This window comes from Papio anubis, chromosome 19, assembly GCF_008728515.1.
Source record: "Papio anubis isolate 15944 chromosome 19, Panubis1.0, whole genome shotgun sequence".
In the NCBI taxonomy this organism is placed as follows: Eukaryota; Metazoa; Chordata; class Mammalia; order Primates; family Cercopithecidae; genus Papio; species Papio anubis.
In genome coordinates, this window is record NC_044994.1 from 67,552,035 (window position 1) to 67,576,626 (window position 24,592).

Here is a 24,592-nt window from a genome sequence, read left to right on the forward strand (position 1 = left end):
TGTTATTTCTTCATCTACTCACCAAATATTTGTTGCGAATCTCAGTTTCAGGCACTAGAAATAAAATTCTGAACATAAGTGGCAAAGTCACTATTCTTGTGAAGTTTAAAATCTCATGGGGGAAGACAGACAAGCATCAACTAACCTCCAAGTACAGACCAACAGCGACATCAGCAACCTGCTGTGAATGGGAAGGCCAGGTGCTCTGCGGGGCACATGGCCTTTTTTTAGCCCTCAAAAAGAGGGGCTCAGATGTTGCCCAGGACACAGCATCTTTTGGAGTTGCCTGGCTGTGTGTGGATGAAGGAAGGCCTCTGAGGACCTTAGGGGAGGCCCCTATGGCCCTCAGGGATTTTCAGATGACAAGTCTTTCATGTGTCAGGGCACATCCCCAAATCTGCAGAGCACTGAGCCCTTCTGCTCATTCGGCTGGTGGGAAGGCCAGCCTGAACCCTACCTGGTTGATCTTTTTTGAACACTGGGCAGTTGATCTATACTTTCACGCTTTGGCTGTTTCTGTGAAGGAGGAGTTTTAAACATATCCCCAGAATGGGCTTGTGGGTACACCATTGTTTCCTCCAAGAACACTCGGAGGGGTAGGAAAGGGAGGAAAGGGAGAGGTGGGAAATGTACCTAGGCCGTAAGCAGAAAAGGCAGAATATTCATTTCCAAGTTTGGTGTAAAGCTCATGGTTGACAACTTTCAAGAGGTATCATACCGTATGCTGTGCTGTTTTTGAAATGGGACTGAGAAGACTGAAAAGCAATCCTACAAAATGTTACCGTGTTTATCTCAAGGGTGGGATCATCAGGGAGTTTCAGTTTCGTTGTTCTTAATTTCTTGCAAATACTCTATTTTCGTATACTACTGTGGCAAATAGAAGATAAACAGCAGAAGTGATCTTTCCCAGGTGGTGTCTGTTTGGGAGCAGACACACCCTAAGGAGATGTTTCCCTGCTGGTAGCTTCTTTGAGGCCAGTTAGTGTGAATCTCAACCACGAAGCCGAGCTCGGAGTGCGGGGACAGCAGCCTCCCTCAGTGAGAGCAGCAGGCGGCAGGGATGGAGAAGGTGCCTGTGTCAGGAGATTCGAGGGGCTTCAGGGAACATCCGAGGGAGAAGGTAGTGAGGCTGAGCCCTGCACACTCTGAAGCCTCCACGTGTGTGGGGTGGCCGCGGGTGGGGGGCAGGCCTTCCAAAACGACACTTTTGTTTTCAATTAAACATTATCTGCACTGTCCATGGGGCAGAACTGTGATGTCCAGTGTGTGGATGGGGCTTGACTGTGAGAGGCTCAGACACCAAGCCTGCAGATTCCTGACGAAGCTCTGGTTCAAAATTACCAAGGCCTTCCGAGTCAGGCTCCGGAAGTCAGTCAGGCTGCGGAAGTCAAGTTCCGGAAGTCAGTAAGGCCTTGGAAGTCAAGTCCTGAAAATTGTCCTTGAAGTCGTTAGGTGGAGATATTGTGTGTTCTGTGCTCAGATTTGTCATCCTCCTTAAATTCAAAGGAGATAGAAGCTGCAAATACTTGTCAGAGTTTAGGTGTGATCGGAAAGGAATTTTAAGAAACGGTTATTATGTTTCAGACAGCAGCAGCCTCCCTCATGATGCGGGAAGGCAATGTGGGAGGGAAACCCTCTGGGGGCCTAATTCAGCTTGGCAAGTGTGAGAGAGCGCCCGATGAACTCCTCGCAGGTATCCAGAAAAGAGCAGACCCAAACCCAGACAGAATCTTCTTTTCAGGTTGGTGGATGGGGTTGGGGAGGAGTGGGCACATGTGTCCAGTCACAGGCATTCCAGAGATTAAAAATGCAGGAGCAGAGGAGGAAAATTGGAGAGATTTTAAACATCAGGAAATGTCTGCATGGGCTGTTATATAGTCTTTGGAGGAGGTGGAGAGAGTCCCCGCGCGACTCCCTCACAGCTACAAGCCAGCCTCATCATAAAGGGACTTGAGAGTAGCCAAGGGGAGGAGTATTTGCAGGTCCTGCATTGGTCGAGAGGCGAGGCGAGCAGGATGCGGCTTGCTTTCTGGGCCTTGCATTTCACAGTGAGGATTTTAACACTAATCCTGGTAAAGCCTGCATATCAGCGGGGAGTCAGGGTAAAACAATCTAAAATGTGGCCCTTCCCATTGAATACCCTGTGACCTTATAGCAATTGAACTATTGGCTGCCATCACTGTAAGTTAATAACCTATTTTATAGAATGGAGCCTACAGACTGTGTTTTAAATAGCTTTGCTTTTTTTTTTTTTTTCTTTTTTTTTTTGAACAACATTCCTGCAGAATTCCCTGGAGTGAGACTCAGGACAATATTAAATCCAATGAATCACGCAGCTTTCAGGAGGGCAGGGCAGCGCGCTGCAGAGGAGCACTGAATGATGGCTCGGCCTGGCGTCCCTGGCGGCAGCAGTGGCCGCACCAGGCACCGTGTTCTCATTCAGCAAAGACTCAGGTTAGTGAGGAAGATGCCTGTGCCAAATCTCTCTTCACTCTTTATCAAGTTTCCGGATGTTGTGTAATTCTTTTTTGCAGCCCTCAGTTCTGCAAGGAGCCTAGTGAATGCTTCCATCAGTGGACTATGCAAGGCATCTGGACAAGCAGTTGCCTCATAGTCTGTATACAATTCGTTGATTTGAAAATTACTCCCCGTGACTGTACCTTGCTCTCAGGTCAGGCTCAACTAACTCCAGGGAGTCTTACGGTCAGCACAGGGTACACAGGCGTGGATGGGTTTACTTTGTGTTGTGCTTGCCTGGGCCTGATCAAAACCTACCCTCCAGCCCCTGGGGAATTCTGCTCTGCTCCTTACCACCTATTGGCTTGCTTATGTGAGAGCCCCGAAGGCTATGCTCCCAAAAGTAGGCCTTGAAGACTGGACTGGCCAAAGGGCCTGGTGCTCCAGAAACTTACTAGAGCACTCGGCTCCATCTACCTCCTTTGGAGTGGTAAGTTGCTCATAGGACTTATGATTGTGCTGATAGGATGTAGTTAGAATGTCTAGTATGTCTACCTAACTGGATGAGGACCCTGGGGGAAGGAACAGAAGCTTTAAGGCCTTGATGCTCCCAGGATAGTTCAAAGACAGGCAAGGCCAACGGCATTGTCGCGGATTTGTTAGAATTGCACAATCTCTGGCCTCACCCAGAACTATGAATCAGAATCTGCATTTAACTAGGTGATTTCTGAGAAGTGCTGCTTTTTAAAAGTCATCTGAAGTTGGACAGAGTTAAGCATCCCTGCCCCTGATTTGTAGGGTGTGGCTGTAGTGGGGGCATCCTCGCCTCACCCTGGTTTGCCAACTTCCTGTGGAGGGGATACAGCCTACACAGCCCGTTTCTCAAATGCCCATTTCTCCAAACAGTCTCCCAGCTGTGACTCATTTGTGTGTCAGGTCTTCGAGTGATGACTCAGTACTGAGAAGCCCCTTCATGAAGTGTGTCCTTGTGGTCTGATGATGCCACATGCAGTGCTGGCGGACTGATTTATCAGTGATGTGGGGAGATTAATCCCACTCAACCCTTTGTGGGAAGCACTCAAGCTGGCTTCACAGAGCTTTGTGTTGACAGAGCTGAGTCTCTCCTCTCCAAATGCCTGTCGGGAAGTGCAGGTAGTGCAGATGCAGCCTGGGCGTGTCCTCCTGTGCTTCCATGTCATTGGGGGCCAGTGTGCCCCTTAGTACACTGGCAGTGTAGGAGCCTGGCAGTGAAGGAGCCTGCCATGTTTTGGTCTGTTGCCTTGCCACCTCTGCATGTGTGAAGAGAAGAATAATACAGTGACAAATGAGATGAAAAATGGCTTGCAAGAACTTAATTCAAAGAATGGTAACAGGTCCCCTTCCGTAGGCTGGTTTCTTTGTGAACACCATCCATTCATTGTTGACCTCACTGGCTCCATGTGTGATGCAGGGCAATGGGATCTGGACATGACTGTGGGGAGATGAAAGACAAAGGCAGACTGTTCCATTGGTGACAAGAACTCGGGGTGTGTGTGTGTGTGTGTGTGTGTGTCTGTGTCTGTGTAAGAATAGTCTCCATTATAGTATTTTTCTCTGCAACACACAGATGGAGGTTGTGGAACGAGTTACACCTCTGTCATTCCTCCACTTTGTTCCAGGGAGCCCAGCCATCTGCACTCCGGTCCTCAGGTGGATTTGCCCTTCGGTTGCTGGGCTGCGCTGTGAGTTCTGAATCCCTGGCTCCCCAGCCGGACTCTTCAGTGCACAGCTGCCACAGGCAACCTGGACGAATCCAGCCAGGCGGGCAGAGCAGGGCTCACCTCGTCAAGGACTTTGCAGCCGCCTTAACTTTGAGTCTCCTTGCTTCTGTCAGGAGGTGCCACAACCTTAGACGTAGCTCTTGTTGGTGTTAATTATTTCCTTTTCATTTCCAGCTGGCACAGAGCTTTAGCACCTCAAGTTGCTCAATTTGATCTCTGCACTCAGGAACAAGGTAATTAAGTCAGCCACAATATAAGAAAACTCATCTGCCTCAACTTGTTGCCCGTCTTCAGACAGTGCTCCATCCTAAATCATTTGATAATGTAAGAGGCTTGGTGCAGTTTTCTACTTGACTGAGGGTTAGTTCATTAGGTCACAATCAGTAATTGATTCTCAGTGTGTCTCTGCTGGTTTTATTACAGTAATGAGGACTGTCGTTTTTTTCATCTCCTCTAATACGTTACCCAAACCATCAGCTTCTCAGTTTGGTGTCAGGATGACTTTGACAGGTTGTTAGCAACTATATAATGTACAGAACATCACAGAAATATCTCAAACTGTGTTGCTGTGTACCACACAGAGCCTTAGGTGGTCCCGAAATAAGTGAAAGCACTTGCAAGGCAAAAGTTCCAGCAGCAATTGAAAATATGACTACAGGCTTGATGTCCTAATGAAGAAGTTCTTTGCACGGCTGGATCTGTTTCGACTCACAGGGCAGATTTCTCAGGGTTGGGTGGCATCTGCAACTCTCCTCCGGAATATTCCTGAGCAGAAAAAGGAAGAATGCCTCTCAAGAGCAAAGCAGACATTATCATTGCAAAAAGTTGCACGTTCTTCATTCTGTCTGTGGAGCTCCTTTTAAAAAGTGAGCCATAATCTGCTATCTTTAAGCAATCTGATTTCCTCTTAATTTCTTTTTATCCTGAGAATGGGAAATCCATGGTATGAAGGCCATGAGAGAGAAACCTGGTGTCATTTATTGTGTTTCTGCTGTGTTCCTGGATGGCTTCAAATGGAGAAAGCGACAAGAGACAAAGGAGGGAAAAACATTTTCTTTGTTTTGATGGATATAATCAAAATATTACAATAAAGTCGACCATTTGTTTTTATCCAATGAACACACTTTAAATTTTAATTTTTTCTCCAAGATTTTGGAGTGTTTTGAGGCTGAGGATTCTACTCACCGGAGCAAGTACTGTTTGATGGCAACAGGAATTTTGAGTTCAGAATAGCTAGGAACCCTGGAATAATTCTCTGAGAATGAGACACCAAAGGCCACAAACACAGTAATGTAGGATGCACTGACTTCTCAAAGCCCTTACTAGCCTTTTATAAAGGATGATAGATAGACGTTGCATATATGTGAACTCTGAAATAAACTCTATTTGTGAACCTTTTCAAAAAGAAGCAGCACCAAAATAGTAGACCGGTCATAATGTTCCCCTAAAATCCAGAAGCCATGAGACCATTGGGCAACGAACAAAGAGCTCAGGGCTTTGGCCTGGCAGCCTCAGGAATGTTTTTTGTTACATGGTGGACACAGCTAAACTTTTTGCTGTCTAACTCACAAATGATGATCCTTGGAAAATGAGACTGTGAGATGTGTCCAAAGTTAGATTCACACGCATTGAGAAAAACATTTCTCCTACCCTGAGATTGCAGAGGAGGGACAGAGGCCTGGAGACAGCTCGGGGTGGCTTGGCCTCACTGACATTGTGGGTGACATCGTTAGCCAGCTCCAGCGCACTGGCATGGCATCCAGAACTGCCAATTCAGCCCATGTTTGCAGCCTGAGATTATGAAAAGCTTTTATCAACACTAAAAATAATATTTAGCAAGCCTCATCGATCCTTCTTTAAATAAAGCACCTATTTTAGGTGAGGTTAGCAATTTTATTCATAGGATTAATTTCATCCCACAAACTGCTGTGCAATGTCTGACAAAAGATCTTTTTATAAATTCAACGTTGGAAAATAAGTCATAATCCCATCTGCTCCCTTCATTTCTCTCTACTCTGTAGAAGGCATGCAGCAATACAAGGTCTCCTGCAGGCTGCGACAGGTAGAACAGATATTAATAAATCACCAGCAAATTTATAGATGAAGGTGACAGTGGCTATAAGAGATCAAATCGTTACACTTGTTCTGCTGCTACACACTGAGAGACTAGTTCTTGGCATAGAACATGGACCCCAGAATATCTAAACTTCCAAATGTCCCCCAAAACTTCCTGAGCTTCCAGGATCAACACTGTTCTGACCTCTGGCCTTCAACAGATGAAGCCCAAATTCTCCAAGACAGGGCAAGTACATGTGAAAACAAACAAGGTTTAGAAAGGTTCTTAATCTCTGTATTCTGAATTTTCACAATAGTTGAGTGTGGGCAACTTTGTTAAAAATAAAGAAAGAAGGAAAGAAAGGAAGGAAGAAAATACTGGTGAATTTAAAGCAGACCCTTAAATAAAACAATCAATTGCTATATAAAACCTAAGCTGAGCAAGATTTCTATTTGCCAGTCCTTAATTAGGTTTTGAAAGAAAGGGAATCCCTCCACCAAGTACTAAGAATATTTTGCTGCCTGCTGCTTTTTCTGGAAGAATCTTCCTGGTTTGCGGAAAGAGTGCTATTCTGACGTTGGATGCTGCTGAGAATCGGGCAACAATCTTAGTGAGGTGACCATCATCTGGGGAGGTATGAGGTTTGGAAGCATCACTGGGCACTGGGCACACAGGCTTCCATGTCGCTCTGACATGAAACTTTGACCAAATGTCTTGGCCTCCCTGTCCCTTGAGTCACAGTAAAGCTAGTCTCCTGATGACAGTGATGGTTTGCATGTGTGTCCCAGAGGCCAGGTTCTGAGTGCCAAGTCTCGGGAAGACTACCCGTAGGTTTAAAGAACCCCCACTCCTAGGAAAAGACTGGATAGATTTCTCTGATCAGTATCAGTTTTTCGTTCTCCTCACCTCCCCCAGTCTCATTGCTGTTCGTTGTACCTTGAATGTCCCTTTGCCTGTATTTTCATTCAAATCTGAACTCTTATTTGAATCCACTGCAATCTTACCTTTCGGTCTCTATATAGCCTTTTGTCTGTGAACTTTTTGGTACAAATGCATCCTCTCCTCTTCTTGGACTTCCTGTGTTCTGATTATAAGACACTCAAAAACATACTGGCAATTGCTGAAGTCCAGGCTCCAGGCCTCCACACTGATGCTCCTGGGCCCCTCTACCTGGGTGTCCCTTGGTCATCCTAAGGATGCTTCCTGAAGAAAGTCTAAGGTGGAATCCAACAGTCCTCCCCCGAGAGATGCTTCCTTTACTCCCCATTTGAGCCTCCAGAGTCCTAGCCTGTGCCAGATGCTCACCTGCCAACCTTTCTGTCTCCACACTAAACCCAGTCCATCTCCAGGCCTTCCCACTGTGAATTCTAAATGTCTTTGATTTTGTCTACTTTTAGTTTCTTCTGACCATCTCCTGTGAAATTACCTACCTGAACCAGCAGTCTCTGGCTTGTGTCTGGAGAAGACACGTAATTATCATCCTGCCTCTAATCTTGCCTCCTTCAGTGATCTCCCATTTTACTGCTGAACTGTTCTTTCCAGAGCAGAGATCCAAAGCCTGTACTTAAACCCTTTAATGATTCCCATTGCTGTCAGGATAAACAGGACACATAAGGCCATCCGTGGTCTGGTATGATCTGCCTCCCTCCAGATCAATTTCTCAGCATCCCCTGCCTCTCTTCTCTACTTCCCCCACCTTGCAATTTTCATTCCAGCCAGACCAAACAGGTTCTATGTCCCAGTCTCTAGAATACGACTGGTCCCTCTTGTCTCAAGATCTCTGTATAAGGGCCATCCTTGCTTGACTTAGGATGTCTTCCTTCTCCTAAGTCTCATGAGTGCAAACACCTTGTCTACTTCAACACGTGATCTGCGTTGCCTAGAACAGGGATGAATAAATTGTAGACACCTCAAATATGTTTAATAAATTAATCAAATAAATGACATGTAGGCTTTCAAATGAGTGCTGTGCCCTTCATAGTATTTACCTTAGAAAACAATATCAAAAACAGAAAACAAAGAACAACTATTTATTTTGCAAAGAAACAAACTCCTGATTTGTACTTGCTTAGGATGATGATGCCCTCTCTCTCTCTCTCTCTCTCTCATACACACACACACACACACACACACACACACACACACACACACACACAGAGTCATTATCTAGCATGGCTGTCCATGTTGTTTCCCAAGATGAGTTCCAAGTTACTATTGATTATAGAAATAAAATTTATTATCAAAGGAGAAAAATAAAATTTTTTTTGTCCCTGAGGACATGTAAAGAATGTGCCTTGGTCACAAAAAATGTTTTCATGTAAATGCAAAGTTACTCCTCTATTTATTGGGCACTTACTACATGCCAGGCACTGTGCTAGGGACTGGAGCTGCCTAAAGAATAAAAAATAACCCCTGCCCCATTGACTGCTGAAGAGATGCCTCAACGTGCCTGCCGGGTTCCTACTTGAGAGGAACCCACTCCACACATCAGAAGAGGAAGGGAGAGGGAGGAGCACTGGGGGAGGGGAAAGATGGGTCAAGGAGAAGAGAGCCCTGCATTGCCACTGAGGCCCAGGGGCTTTCTGGAGAACTACAGTGGCTGAGGAGAATGTATTCAGTTGCCTTCCATGTGTTAGGAATGGAAAACCTCCTCCAGCTCATCCACATCATCCAGATCCTCAGCTCTCAGTTAGAATGGAGGACGTTTCTTACTGTTGTTTTGTGTCTGTTTTTGAAGAGAGAATAAGAGGATCGGGGAGATTGGGCATTTGGCGAACACAAACGTGGTGGCCTGATGCTTCACCCTGGGTGGTTTTGGACCCTTTGAACGTACCACATAATTGGCTTTGGTATTTTGTGTTCCTCGCTCAGGGATGAGTGACACCAGCAAAAGAAGGGGGGAAAGTTCATCTTGAATTTTGAATTCTGAGAGCCTAGAATTCAGAGAACACAAAATATTCAGTTTATAAAATGTGTTTGTAAGAATGGCTGACCATCAACGGTCATGCACCCAGTCCTGACAAGATCAAGGTTCCCTGGGACTTTCAGACGGGAAAGAGGAGTGCACAAATACTCCCTCTTCTGTTAGTGGATCCTTAACGGAAGAGGCACCGAGCTTTGTCATCCTTCTCCTGCACCACGAACACCTCGTACGGAGCTAACAAAACACCAGAAAGGGTTGGGGAATCTGGGCATAGAGAGACCGCTTTCCCAGGTAAGGCTCCATGGAAGCACCAAGAGCCCACAGTGACAGTGGATGTGGGGATCTCAGGGCAGAGGGGACTTCACAGCTGCCCAGAGCTTCCCATAGCCAAGCAGTGGTCAGCAATGGCAGAACGATTCTCTGTGTTCTCTGTGTGGAGATGGGTGAGAGCTTGCAGAGCAGGAGTGGGGCTGACGGGTCCCTGATCCAGTGACTGGCTTCCCAGCCAGAGGGAGAGGTCTCTGCTGCTGGGAGTCTCTGCTGATGCCAGAATGGACAGCCCTGACATGTGACAACATCTGCGGTCCTGGGGAAGATGAGCATCCCGACTTGCCTGGGAGTGCGCTCACACCAACAGGCGGAATGAGCATGTGAGATGATAGTGAAGCTCCTAGCCGCACACAAAACAAACGTCCTTACTCACAGAGATCACCGCCACTGAAAACTCTGAGGGTCCTTTCCTTCCGTAGATACACACAGACTGAACTAAAAGTTATATAGGATGCATCTAATCATCCATCAATCATCTGATTATTCATCTATGGTATCTATCATTTGTCTACAACGTTATTCACTTGAGATAGCAAAGACATCTTTTCATCTATGTACAGCTCTGTCTCATTCTCTTTAGTAGCTACGGAACATTCAACTTAATGGCGGCACTACAATTTATTTAACCATTCCCCTATTGACGGAAATTTGGTTGTTTACAGATTTTAATGAGAAGATGGCATTCCATTTTATGAACTTATCGTAATTCATGAAAGCATCTCTTACTGGTAGATATTAGGCTGCAGGCAATGTTTACTGTTACAGTACTCAATCAAAATTCCTGTACACATACCTTTATAATGTTTTTATTTGATTTTTTGTTAGATCCATAAAAGTGAAATGGCATGGCCAAAGGATATGCAAATATATTTTATTAGATAATTCCAAATTGCCCCCAAAATGTTTGTAGCGGTTGGTTGTTCCTGCCAACAATTATGAAGCTGCCTATTTTTTCACAGCCTCGACAGCAATCAATGTTAACAATATATGACATGTTAACAGTCAGATTTGGCAGAAACTATTTTGTTGTTATTCACTTCCTTATTCCTTTAATCAATACTGAGGTTGAGCATCTTTTCACAGATTTATTTGCCATGCGCCCTTCTTTTTTGCTTATACGTATTCTTTATCCCTTTAGGGTACTGTCTGTCGTTGTCTTTCAATGAGTTGGATTTCTCTGAATATGGGATATTAACAGTCAGTTGTAAATGTTTTCCCTCCCTTGTTTGTCACTTATGTTTTAATTTTGTTTAGTCTGGTTTTTACTGGGAAAAAGTTTATAAAATTTGGTAACCAAATATGTCATGTTGTCCCCTCTTTCATTTTGTTCAGTCTCACTGCAAGGCTACGGAAATGTTCCTCCATATTTTCTTCCTGTGTTCTTTTGGTTTTTATTTTTACATTTAGGTCTTTGATTTAACATATATTTATTTCTGTTGATGATATAAGGTAGGGACCTTCATTTTACTTTTTCCAATGCGTAGTCAGTTGTTCTCATTCAACGTATTTAAGAAACCATTCTTTTCACTAATTTTAAATGCTGATTTTATCATAGGTTAGAGACCCTTGTGTACTTGGTTTCTGTGCTGCTTTTTTTTGTTCCATTGGTGGATTTGTCTGGTGCCGAACTCTTATATTTTCATCATCCTTGCTGTAAGTTGGGCGGCTTTTCAACCCCTGGAGTTTGTGGGAGGCAGAAACGACATGTTGGTGCTTCTGTTGCACAGAGGACAGAGCACACCGCTGAACACAGAGCTTCCTTTAGGAGAAAATTTGGATTTTCACACATTCGGGAAGAAATTATTAAACTAATTAGCTAAAACCCAAGGTAATAAAATCACTGCTAATGGGCAGGAAGGCCTCCCCAGAATTTAAATTCTTCCTGGTGCTCCTCCTGTGCGTTTACGTGCAGACAGCATCCTCCCAGGGCGGGGAGAAGCAACTCTAGGAGAGCCTTAGTTTACCTTCCAGCTCCTGGGGTGCACGGCCTTTCCAGTTACCCTCTCAAGCGAGGGAGCACCTGCCTCAGGAAGGGCAGCTCCTGTTAAATCTTCAGATGTTAAAGGGCAGTGGGAAACTTCACAGTCTCCCAGCAAGAGAGCAGAGAGAACGGGTGGGTGTAAATCTCAGGCAGCTGATCGTTGGAATCCATAAGCCCAACCTTGTAAATAATTCACTTCGGTGCAGGAAATCTGCATATGAGCATGAAATGTCATTTATAACTCATAGGATATTGGCTTGGCTGGGAACAGCTTTCCAGTCGACTCATTAAGTGCTGCTAAGGAAGACAGAACATAGCTGATGTAGAATACACTCCCTCCAGTAAGCCTGTGACTGTACAGACTAGTTAGCAGTACTCACACTGAAAATAAAACTCAAGACTATGCCTGCGTAATCACTCAACTCTCCGCAAGCTCAGCGGCTTTCCGGGGTTAGCTTGGCTCTACCTCGTTTCCCAAGGTGCTTCCAGGCCTGCCCTTCGCTGAAACCCGGAGCAGACCAGGAGAAATGTTGGCCGCGGTGCTTTGTCATGAAGTGATGCGTGCTTACTGGCTGCAAAGAGAATATATAATGTTCCAATTAAGAACTTATCGCCCTGAAATTCTGGAATCTCACATAGATGACTTGTGGAGAAACAAGATGGTCTTTGTAATGAGCTCCTTTTCTCTCTTTATTAAATATTGATTGACTATGGAAGAAATTCAATTTCCAAATAGAGTTTAAGTCTTGTTCGTAGGGTATTTGGTAGTGAGATTTTATTTTTTTTGTTTGCTTGTTTGTTTCAGTTTTTATTTGAAGACTGCGAACATCTCCAGAACAGGAGACATTTGGAAGAGCCCGTGCCTACTGGTATCTGAAACTTGGCTGCTCATGTGAGTGGGTGCTTTATTTTTATTTTTATTTTTCCAAGTGAGGCTGGGTATGTTGAAAACACAAAAAGCCTACAGTGGGAGAAAGAAGGAGTTTTTTACCTGTGGAAAGAAAAATAAAATTAATATGCCTTCCAGTTTAGATATAAGCCTCTGAAAACGTTTCCAGCCAATTGTACACCTATCTGTTGATACATAGAAACATTAGCGAAGCACAACTGGAATCACTCTAGGAATAAACTCAAAGAAGGGCTGAGATTTCTTGGCCTTCTTCCCAAGGGAGTTATTTACTGAGAGAGCAGGAGGGACTCATTATGAAATGGCTTACCTATCACAAGGTCCCATGTCACTGGCTCTCAGAGGCGATTAGAGATTTGCAGGCTCTCGCTGACGAAGTGCTCATCCTGTCTCATGGAGCGACCTCAGATAGAAGGCGGTCGCTGCAGTATACATGGTTCACTCAGTCTATCTATGTGGCCCTGTGCTCTATCATGGATGGATTTTAATTTCCTCTGGCCTAATTTCCTTTTTACAAAGTAATTTGATAGCTACCCAGCATGCATACTCTCCTAGGTGGCTACAGATTGATTGCTTGATGGATGTGCCAGTATTTTTTTTTTTAACTGCTAAGGTTATCGTTTACCCACTTTCGAAATGTGTAGTATTTTTTTGATGGCTAAGGTTATTGTTTACCTACTTTTAAAATACGCTGTTTGCCTTTTTCCAGTCTTCAGAAACCCCTTGTATCCTGCGGATTCCTCAGCAACACTGTCACACAGAAGAGAACCAGCAAAATGTGAACAAACATGAATATGATGTTCATTTTCAGACTGAAAAAGGAAATAATTACAGCTACTATTTACAGTGTCTGGCTTTTCAGGCTTCATGCTACAAGCAGCTAACTCTTTGTCAAGCAATTAATTTTGTTTAAGATAAATAAGTTTATGTATTTAAGGTCATGTTTCAGAAGTAAAACCAGAACTATGGTTTTTATCGAGTTATAAAATTAGTTGGGGAAAAGGTAATGAATCTAAAACAACTCTTGAGATCTGCCATGTAGAATTTGAAGTATCAATGTAAATTAAAAGCAGATTCACAGAGAATTCTATGAAACCGAGTTCCCTGTTAACTTGAGGGTGCCAGAGTGGATCATTTCTCAGGTTTCTCATGGCTTTTAAATACATAAGTAAAAGCCCAGTGAGTTATCAAAGAGATCTGTGACCAGTGTGACTTCAGTGTTCCACTGTGATTTGAGCATGTACATCACTGACTGGTTTTTTTTTTTTTTTGTTGAGACAGAGTCTTGCTCTCTGTAGCCCAGGCTACTGGAGTGCAGTGGCGGATCTCAGCTCACTGCAAGCTCTGCCTCCCGAGGTTCCACGCCATTCTCTGCCTCAGCCTCCTGAGTAGCTGGGACTGCAGGCGCCCGCCACCTGCATGCAAGCTGGGTTTTTGTATTTTAGTAGAGAGCCTTGAGTTTCACCGTGTTAGCCAGGATGGTCTCGATCTCCTGACCTTGTGATCCGCCCGTCTCGTCCTCCCAAAGTGCTGGGATTACAGGCTTGAGCCACCGCGCCCGGCCCTGACTGGTTTTTTTTTAGTGGTCAAAAATACATTTGACAATGTGCCAACAAAATTTTTCTCAAATCATGCCATATATCATTGGTTTATCAGAGGTTACAATTCATAGCAATAAGTTTTGTGCCTTTTATTCTGAATTTCACAGTCTTTTATGAAAGCATCTTGACTGATAATTGGCTGAAAGACCATAAACAAAATCAATGAAAATAAATCTAGTCAAGGTGATGGCCATTGGAATAACAGGAGCCCTGAAGTTGAGTTTTATTTAGCATTCTTCTTCTTTCTCAGAAAAAAAAAAAAAATAAACACATAGCAAATTAAATATGTGATCCCCAAACCAACTATATCCAAAAATTCTTGGCTAAAAACCTGTAGATACACTTTCAAGAAGTGGAAAAATGGAAGAAAATGATTTCCTTAAGCTAACAAATGAGAAAATAGTTAATATGGGGCCTCATCCTTTCTGTGGCTGGTGGCTCTCTCTGGTTGCAGATTGTGTGCACAGGGAAGGACAATGCCTCTTTCATGTTATGAGGGGGCATGAGCCACCATGGGAAGGAGAGAACTCAGTGTTACCTGCTGTTAACTAGATGAAGCAAAAGTTGTTTTAATTAGATTGGTTCTTCCAGCTCCCTTCCCCCAATCCCAGCATCCATGTACTGGTAAAATAGGGCTAGGCACCATTGAAGAATGTAGAATGGAGCGTCCCAAAAGCTGAAAGTAGTCAAGCTTAGGGTCAGGGTTTGACTGTTGATGGGAGAAACTGGACTAGCCTTGCTGCTGGAGTATTGCATTGAAAGAGAGCAGGTACCTAGCCACCCTTCTGTTTCAAAGCTGGAGCTGCTTGGGTTGTATCATATTTGCATTCTAATAGTCTGCCAGCTAATAGGCCTCTAGCCTTGAAGAAGTCAAGAAGGAAAAGGAGAAAGATAGGACTTCTTAATGCTGCTACAGTCTTTATTCCACTTATAAAGAGGTGGAATTGGTGGATTTAATTATTGTTGAAATATATGTCGTTGCATCTTCACTACGAAATCAGGGTCTCTGTCTGTCTTTTTTTAGATTCAAAGTGGTCTTCAACATACAACATCATTAGAGAGCTACTCTGTGCATCATTTGGAGATAGTAAGGATTTTTAAATAATTAGGTTTGAATAAAATATACTTAGATCTGTACTGCTTGATTAAATGATGTTTTAATGTTGCAAAAGGGCCATCAGGAGGCATTTGCTTGGGTGGAAACCTGGGTGCTTCCTCACTGGGCTGAGGAGTAAGTGACTAAAGAAAGTCACTGGAGTACTGGGTCTCCATTCTTTACTTCTATGCTTGTCCTATGTTTGAAGCCAAGGAGTTGTTTGGGGCTGTTATCCAGGGATTAACACAATAAAACTGAGTTGGAAATGATGGAGCAGAAAGAAATATTGGGAGCTTTCCTAGGCCCTTATTCCAGGATCCTCCAGTTTGAAGATCCTCGGGCCCTGCCTGGAGATCCGCTGGCCTGCGGATCCACAGGTATTTGTGATATTCCACAAATGCCACCACTGCTAGTAGCGAGAGAGAAGTGCTTCCACAGGAAAATTAGAAGCCAGTGAGCCGTTCTTCACGGGAATCCTAAGAGCATGAACAATATTCTTCTCCTAATTAGGATTTCATAATGTGTGAAGTGCATGGAAGCACCTGGACTTCTCTAGAGTCTGAATTTGGAGATTATTTTGTTCTATTTGGGTTGATTGTGAAGCAGTTTTCCTGTAAATGTGACTAACTTAAGTAAAACAAATACAAAACCAAAACCAGCTTTAGGTCCCATGAGGAACTTCCAGAAATATCTAAAGTCTGTAGTCACTAAGGAACAAGTGTAATTCCTAATGGCAATGCTTTCTACAGCATTCTGCATAAACCTGGAACCCCAAGACATTAACAGGTTATTTTTAAGAAAGGAGGTTGTATGAATTTGGGAAACACTTGATAAACAAAGTGCAGAGTGATGGTATTTGGGGGGCACTGAAACCAAATCTTCACCTCTGTGATTCTGAGCTGCAGGCTCCCCTATGGCTCCTACCATGAGATATGGGTCCGGCTGGCAGGACCTCTGCAGTGGCCACAAGTCAGGAGTGGAGGGAGCGGAGGAGGTGGCGTGTGCAAGGTCTCTATGATCAGGGAGGGTCAGAAAAGTGAAAGATCTCATCCTAGTGTTTCTCCCACGTGGAGCTCCGTGGGGTCAGGGTGGGGAACATGACAGGAATGTCAGAATAATGTAAGATACCCAGTAACTTTGGGACTAACTGCACAACTTCCATGTGTAGCTTGGGGGAGGCTGCAGGCTTGTGGGAGAAGCCTTTGTTCAGCTCAACTCCATGTCCAGAAGAAAGTAAAATTGTGAGACGAGTGGGACTATTTCACATTTTTACAAACCTCTATAATGCCCAGCTTAATAGAAGGCAACGGGGTTTTCTTATCTGCTTCTGCACTGAGTCTTTCGAAATACCTAACCTCATGCAGGCTCTGGAAAACCCCACTGCACATAATACTAATGTCTTAGTATTATCATACAAGTAATTTTGAGCTTTTAGATCCCTGAAAACACCTCAAGGACTCCCAGATTACACTTTGAAAACCAGTATGACAGTGATTGGGGTTGAGACAAAGAGACAACAGAGCCTTCACAACTGGACAGCCAGAGTCTGGACTCCTTGGGGGACCAGCTTGACCCCCAACAGTCCAGCCAAAGCCACCCACCCAGCAGGGCCACCAGCCCAGAAGTCAGCATAACAACTGTGTAAGAGAGGCCAGTGGGCATTCATAGGGTGCTTTGGGAGGCTGAGACCCCTTATTCCTGAGACAGGGGGGCATCCTGGAGAGGGATATGGGGAAGCAGGGAGACAGGAATTTGACTCAATGAGCACCTCAAAGACTGTGTCATCTGAATCACTGAACATCTTTGGCAGGGCTTTGCATCAACTGAACATTTAACCTCCAGTTTTTGTTTTTGTTTTTTAATCAAAAGAAACTGAGCTGGCACACTTTGAAAAAGACTGATAGCTCTTCAAAATATTAAATAGGGTTATCATACAACGTAGCCATTCTGCTCACAGAGATATACCCAAGGGAAGTAATAACATATGTCCACAAAAACACTTGTATACAAATGTTCAGAGCAACATTATTCTTCATAGTCAAAAGGTGGAAATGACCCAAAAGTTCACCAAGTGATGAACAGATAATCAAAATTTGATAAATCCAGAGAGTGGAATATTAGCCACAAAAAGGAGTGAAGGCAGACACATGCTGCAACAAAGATGAACTGGAAAACATTATACTTAATGAGAGCCAGTCACAAAAGACCACATGTTGTATGATTCAATTTACCTGATATTTCCAGAATAGGTAAAGTCATAGAAACAGGATGGTGGTTGTCAGGGTCTGTAGGGATGGGGAGGAAGGAGTGACTGCTGATGGGCATGAGGTTTCTTTATGGGGTTATCAAAATATTCTAAAATTAGTTATGGTAATGGTTTCACAATTCTGTGAGTATATTAAAAACCACTGAATTGGACACTTAAGGCTACATTTTACAGTATGTAAATTATATCTCTATATGTTATTTAGAAACATTTTGTCCTTAGTTTATCAAAATAGGACTTGAGAATTCAGTAAAAGACTTGAGTTCTCCCTAATTGAGTTCAGTAAGTTTTACTGTGAGATCAGATCAGTTATGAAAATTAAAATGCTGTACTAAAAATAATGCTACACTTTTCTTGCAAATCCCTCCCCCCAACAAATTAATCAATCTTTTTTCCTACAGGACTTCCCAGAGGTTTTACACGTATGTCATTGTGTCCGGTGAGGGTTCAATGTTGAAGTGTTTCCAAAACCAGCTGCTCTCTGCACCTCTGCAGTCTCAGAGCATTTGGTGTGGCTCTCTTAGTGTCCTAGAGAAATCAGAGAGGTTGTCCTTTTCACTTTAAGAGTAAAAAGAGGCTTTACAGATTTATATGGAAGGAGAAACACCTTGGAAATAGAGTTAGGAGATGAATGTGTTTCTATAGAACAGAAACATTTAATTTAAAGGGACCTAAAGAGGGAGGCAACCCCAGTGACCCTTCCTGGGGTGAGGGCTGTGCCAGGTGCGATCACACCACACCCCTCATCTTTCCAGCCAGGCTGTGAGGCCAGCGGGATGTCCTGTGTAGCATAAAGAGGTTTGGAGAAGTCACTTTGCTTATGGGCAAACAGCAAGAAGGTGATGGGATGGGGCTCTGGCCTCAGGGTCGTCTCGTGGTTCTCGTGCCCTTTTCTTTAAACTTTGCAACCAGAAAATATGGAGCCAATAGCACTGTCTCAAGCCCATTTCAGGAAAGAACAGTGAATTAATAAATTACTTGGGTGTGTACACCTCTGTTTTGATTGGCTCAAGTATTTCTACTGTGATAAGTGAAATTCACCCATCACCTGTAAATTTCAAGTGTACAAGAGACTTAAGTCCAATTTTTTTTTTTTTTTTTTTTTTTTTTTTTTTTTTTTTTTTTTTACTAATGGCCTTAATCAGCAAAGACACTGTCGTTTTAGTGACATGTTTTTGGGATGGAGGCGGAACACAGTCAGTCTGTTAGTTGTCGTCTGTAGCTGCTTTATCCTTTAGTTCTCAAATCTACCACTCAGGTTGAACTGTTCTTCGCAACACGTTACTTCAAGAAGGTTTGACCATTTTGTCTCTTCTTCATTCAACAGTACAAAAGAGAAGACCACTCATAGCTGTAATCTGACACTTCCAGCTATTCGGTTATGACTTCTCTGAATGTACAGGTATCATTTCTGATCAACCAAGAAAAACCATGTTATAGTATTAATCCACTGACACTTAAAAATAAGTAGCAAATACAATCAACAAGATTCTTATTAGTGACTACATTTTATTAGGGGTGTCCATGTCAGGACTAAAAATGGAATATTTACTTTTCTTTCCTTGACCTGAAACTTTATGAATTATTTTATGATTACACGTACAATTAGGAGCAATATTATATAGAAATCTGATGAATAACATACCGTTTATTTAATTAATTCAGAGGAGGAAGGATTTCTTTCCGTTATTTAGGAGGTGTGTTTAGGATACAGCACTTGGGAGTTTCACACTAATAATGTTCTTGCATGGGGTGGAGGATCAGTCTTCCTTCAATTGAAAGGACTGTTGAAATCCCTAAAAACTTCAGAAGCATCCCAGTGCACTTGTTTTCCTGTCTGCCTGATGCCCGTATCACTCCAAGTCCTGGGCATAGTAATGGATTTTTAAAATCATTGTGACAAGGGATGAAATGCATGTCCCTTGTCCTAGTGCCCTATCATGTTGTAGTAGGTGTGTTGTAGTGACAACAACCCCCCAATCTCAGCGGTTTATAATAACGAACATTTCTTTCTTGTTTAAAATATCTCACTACTGTGACACTGTGTGTCTTTGCATTCCAGGACTCAGGCTAAGGAGCAGAGATCTGGGGGAACAGGCCCTTTTCATGGAAGTTGAGAAGTACAAGGGGAAGAACCAAACCACACAATTGCTTTTAAAGCTTCTGCTCAGATATGCTGCACATCACACTGCTCATGCTGTTGTGGGCAAAGCAAGCCACAGGCCAAGCCTGGTAGTGGATCAGCTCCCCCAAGTCGCATGGCGATAGGCAAGTGTATCTGCTGTTACTGAGAAAAGAGAGGGGTAAATAGTTGTGACAGATGATACAAATGTGCACACCTCGCCTAACACAACTCTAGTGGAACAGGCTATCTGTTGTGCTGGAACCCATGTGAGCTTTTGGATTTTCGTCCTCTGTGCATGAGACAGATTCCACTGGGCACCAGACTTATCCACAGCATCCATCCAGAGATATCTGGACTCACTGAACACCCAGTCACTGCCTGCAAACAGGAGATACTGAGTTTCCAGTAAATAAGAACTCCCAGACGCATGAATACCTAAGAAGAAATTAAATGTGAAGATCTGATCAGAAACATAGTGGAACGAGTGAACACGGCCAAAATGAAAAAAAGTCCCATTTCACTGCCTGGACAATAGTAGGAAGGAATTCCTTACAGTTTCACGCCCTGTATTGACTTTAGAGTCATTAATGAACAGTATCTATGTTGTGTGATCCATGAAATAGTGAGAATTACTCACACCTGAAACCATTTTCCTACTGGCTACAGAAACGTTACCATGATATGATTTATTATTAAGTGTTGTTTTCCTTGTCAACATTTTGTGGTTTAACAGCCCACCTAAGTGTGAATTAGTTATCAACTGGCTTTCTTATTGAAAAGATAGATGAGGCTGCATGAAAATGCTTAGCACATGGGTAGGAAGCAGTGGATGAAAACAGCAGAAGTGGGACCCAGAAGATGAGCTCTTTTACTTTCGATTATTCAGATTATATGTAAGTTCCCACGCTGTTGAAATCTCTTCAGCAGCAAGTTAACCTCCAACCTGAGAAAGACGGAAGAAATCAAGACTTGAGGATGGAGGGGACAGGGACGGTCTCTGTATCCATGTGCTCCCTGAGGTGAGGGCCCCTGCCTCTCCCATCTTTGCACTCCTCATGCCTACTGTGTACCTGGTGTAGACCAGCTGCCCTGAGATGTTTAAGGTGCTGTGTTACCATTGCCTCTCCTGAATTCCCACCGAGTGCCTCCTGAGTCATGTCACGTACCCCATCGCAGCCTTCACCCAAGGCCTGGAGACAAACCCAGCACACACAGGTCTAGTATTAATTCATAACCATCATGATGTACCTAAGATTCTACCTACCTGGATGTTGATTGATGAAATTTATAAAGTATTATAAGGACTTCAAATCCACTTATAACTATGACATACAAAATGCACAAAACCAACGTTTAAAGCCTTCTATGATTTGTGTAAGACTGAAGAATTTTAAGACCATTACTTTTAAAATGTTAAAAAAAAAAAAAAAAAAAAAACAGAAAGAAATGGAAAAAGGAAAAGGAAATAAAGAAGCAGAGGTGGACATCAAGACAGAGGAAGGAGGAGATGCTACCTGCCTGCTCCCATCCATCTCCTCTTCACAGTCAGAAACACTAAGAGGAAACCTGTGCTACAGGAGAAGATGTTCCAGAAATTTTGTCTTAGGACTTTAACCTTTCTGATACATGACTGGGTCATAAACTTCCTTTTCAGAAGCTATCGATCACCCCATCACCTCTGCAAATGGGGTGTCTATCAACGGCGTCTGTTGCTGGCACATTGGAAAATGGTTCACGAGTGGTGAAATTTGTTGCAACTTTTGCTTCTGTCCTGTAATGAGGGAAAATAAACTTTCTTCTAGGAGTGCAGTATTGAATTTGCCTGGGTATGTTGAGTTTGTAGCTGTTGCAGGTGCACCTAGGCTTAAAGCGTTTGGAGGCATCCTTGCATCTGTGTTAAGAGGCTCTCTGTGTAGGGGAGAGATCATTGACTCATTGGCCTGTATACTGATATAATGCCCAAGGGGAGGGCCCAGTACCTTTTCTGAAAGGGGCAGCTCTTCCTCAGATTGGGAACTGGAATTGAGAGGTTGTCTTGGTCAGAACTGAGAAAGAATGAGCTCTGGATTGACGTCTCATCTTAAACTTCATAGAATCTGGGTTTGAGAGACAGCACACTCACAGGAGATTGGGGCAAAAGAGTGCTTTGTAGGGCCATAGCTCTGCAGTGATACTTCTCTCTTGTACCCAAAGTTAAAGACCCGTAAACTCACAGTGGTAGGTGCTTCCTTCTGCAGCAAATTCCCCTTGAGTATCCCTCCCTTTTCTGCAGAGTTTTGTTTAAATGTTCCCAGTTGTGCTATGGGGAATCGGGGAGGAGCTGTGGACACACACTGGTCCATGTAGGGGCTGCAGCAGTGACCAGTGAGAGGGCTCCTTGAGGACGGCGACTCTGAGGACACAGAGCTTGTGCTGTGAGACCTAGAAACTAAGTTCCCAAGGAGCTTTTCTCTTCTTTGCCAACCTTGAAGATCCAGGTATTATTTTATAAAGCCGGATGGAATCTTCTGCACATAGAGTTCTCAGGTCCAGGTAGTATTTTATGAAGCCGGATGGAATCTTCCCACGCAGAAACCTAGAGTTCTCAGGTTTCTCAGGTTGCTGTCCGGCTCAGTGATGCTGCGTGAGAATGTTTAACCATATCTCCATGGCACAAGCTTTGGATCTGATGTCAAGAAGCTTTTGTGAATCCTAAAAACGAACTGCATCTCCCTGAATCGAAATAAATACTACTATATGCACTTGAATGGAAACAAAATCTGGGATTCTTTTTGGGCCCTAAGCAAAATGTAGAAACTCATTTTCCCATCAGACTTTTCCATAACTTTCCTTTAACCTAATGAGACACTCCATAGGAGTCTAACATTTCTTCACTGAATTCCAAGTGTAGGTTTCCTGGGTTGTCCATTTAATTGTTAAAGTGAGAGAGACTCTGCTGGAAGACAAGCACCACAGAACAGCAGGGGGAAAGCTGAAGGGAGGTTACTTGGGAGTCACCCCAGGAAGAAGCCCTGTGCAGACCGCCATCACCGGCTGGAGAGTGGCCATGAGACATGTGCGGTGGCCTCTGGATGCTTCTGCGCTGCCTCATGGGAATTTTCACAGATCTTCCTCTCTTTGTAAATGGTGTTCAGTGAGGGGAAAATTAAGTGGTACTTACTACACACACGTTCACCAGATACTTGCTGCGTTATCCCCATACTGTGGATGGCTTTTGACGAGGTGCCTGATGAAGAGAGATGCACAGAGCTGTGAGTCCCGGCCTACAGAAGCTCATGATGGGTGCTCCCCAGTGCTGGTGTTGAGTAAATGCCCAGGACAGTATGCACCGTGCTTGACACACAGTATGACTCATAAGATATCTGTTATTATGTGAACAGTGAACATATGCACAGCATACAAATCAGTAACCGAGTGCTGTTCTGATGGTCTTGTCCTGAGCGGTTTTTCCCATCAATTGGAGACAAGACTCATTCTCTAGAAAGAAGAGCAAACAATGGCGGGTCCCACCAAGGCCGTGGACAAGGGAAAGGCAGAAACATGCAGAGACAGAGGAGGCCTGAGACCTGCGTGGAGGGACAGCAAGGGAGCTCGGAAGCCCATTTTCTAGCAGATCCCAAGTCGTGAAAGTTGATATGGTGGAGCGCACACGCGCAGAGTAACACCTAGAATTCTCAGAGTTGGTGATTTAAAGAAAAAAAAAAAACACAGACTAAAAATTAATCCTCAATTTCCCACAGGCCTCAAAGTTCCAGCTGCTAAAAGACAGTGGGGTGTGGGGGGTGGAAAGAGACCTCATCTCGGAGGGACAGCTTTGTCTGTGACAGTTGAGACGGGTGCCAAGGAAGGACGAAGTTTCTCTCTGCCAACTAGACTTAGAGGGGGAAAAACAGCCATAATCATGTTTATTTTCCTGATAATCATATGCAAATCAGGTTACAACAATCTATACACATGGTAATTCCTCTTTATGGATAAGTACAACTTAAAAGTTGTGAACAAGAGCAAAAGGATGTAATTTTCTAGTTTTCTAATGAGCTCAGAGTTTATGCCCAGTTACAGTTGAGCTCTGGAATGGTTTTTCTAGCTCTTCCTGTCCTGTAGTTCTGGTAGAGAAGCTATGAGGACCAGAGACAGAGCCAAGGTGGTTTAAATTCTGGCTGCACCAACTGCCCTCCACATGGTCTAGGGCAATTGACCCAGCCTTTGTAGGCCCCAGTTTCCTTTCCTACAAAATAGGCAGGATAACCAGGAGGTCAAAGTGAAGTGACAAGATGTGAACCTGCTCTGTAAGATGATAAGCACTATTTGCTGGGAAAGGATTGCGGCTTCTTAGCTGTCCTTTAAGTGTGGTTGGGGTTGTCTGTGGATTAAGGAAGGAAAATTGGGTTTTAATTCTAAACAGCCCTATGAATCAGCGGGGGCTGAAGACCTGGGTGAAGGTAATCTATAGTCAGTGGATTTTAGATAGTTAATTTCAAATAATTAGGAACAACACTGAAATATTTGACCATATTTAGTGCATCTGCTGAAAATGTTTTTGAAAACTTAAACCCTGTAGTAGGTTAAACCAGCCTTCGGCTACAGCCTGAAGCATGTGCCAGCGCAACGTGGGCCCGCTAAGACCAGGGGAAGTACCAGGTGATAGAAAACAAAATGAATTAGGTGAGTCTTACCTTCCCCACTCCTCCCTCCTTTTCCTCCCTTCCCTCATCCCAAGTTTAGATGTCCTGTTTCCTATAAACTCTCACATGCCCTGGGTTTTGACTGAAGCGTTTGTGATTAGACGAGGACTTGGATAACTAATGAGAAGCCTCGTGACCCACGCAGCAGAGGAGCAATGGAGAGATCACTCCTGAGTGTGCGTGCTGTGCTCAGCATAGCCGCGCGGCATCATAACCGTGTGTGGGTGTTTAACAATGCCACTTGGTGATTTTTATGATGTCATGCCACAGTCTTCTTATGTCAGTTGGGCTCCTCCCACACCTATTATGAGAATGAAAGATCCCGCAGTTTATGGGTTGAGTCGCAGTGGATGATTTGTAGGATTAAGATTAATCAGTGGCCTCTGATTAAAGTCTTAGTTAAAT

At 43.8% G+C, this 24,592-nt stretch overlaps 1 protein-coding gene and 2 long non-coding RNA genes across 3 annotated transcripts; 2 read left to right on the forward strand and 1 right to left on the reverse strand.

Annotated features, from left to right (window-relative positions):
• Positions 1-1,758: 1,758 nt before the first annotated feature.
• LOC110741828 lies at positions 1,759-12,487 on the forward strand. The gene is made up of 2 exons (XR_002518766.2): positions 1,759-3,983; positions 4,392-12,487. It is a non-coding gene; the product is annotated as an uncharacterized LOC110741828 (long non-coding RNA).
• Positions 12,488-12,595: 108 nt separating this feature from the next.
• Positions 12,596-21,870, reverse strand: SMIM21 (small integral membrane protein 21). The gene is given in 4 exon segments (XM_017951860.3): positions 12,596-13,150; positions 13,152-13,189; positions 13,191-13,226; positions 21,716-21,870. Coding segments are annotated over 4 exon segments (258 nt in total). The 5' UTR covers positions 21,845-21,870; the 3' UTR covers positions 12,596-13,095.
• LOC101018439 lies at positions 13,910-24,518 on the forward strand. The gene is made up of 4 exons (XR_002518765.2): positions 13,910-15,102; positions 18,705-18,779; positions 19,440-23,459; positions 24,064-24,518. It is a non-coding gene; the product is annotated as an uncharacterized LOC101018439 (long non-coding RNA).
• The last annotated feature ends 74 nt before the right edge of the window (positions 24,519-24,592 follow it).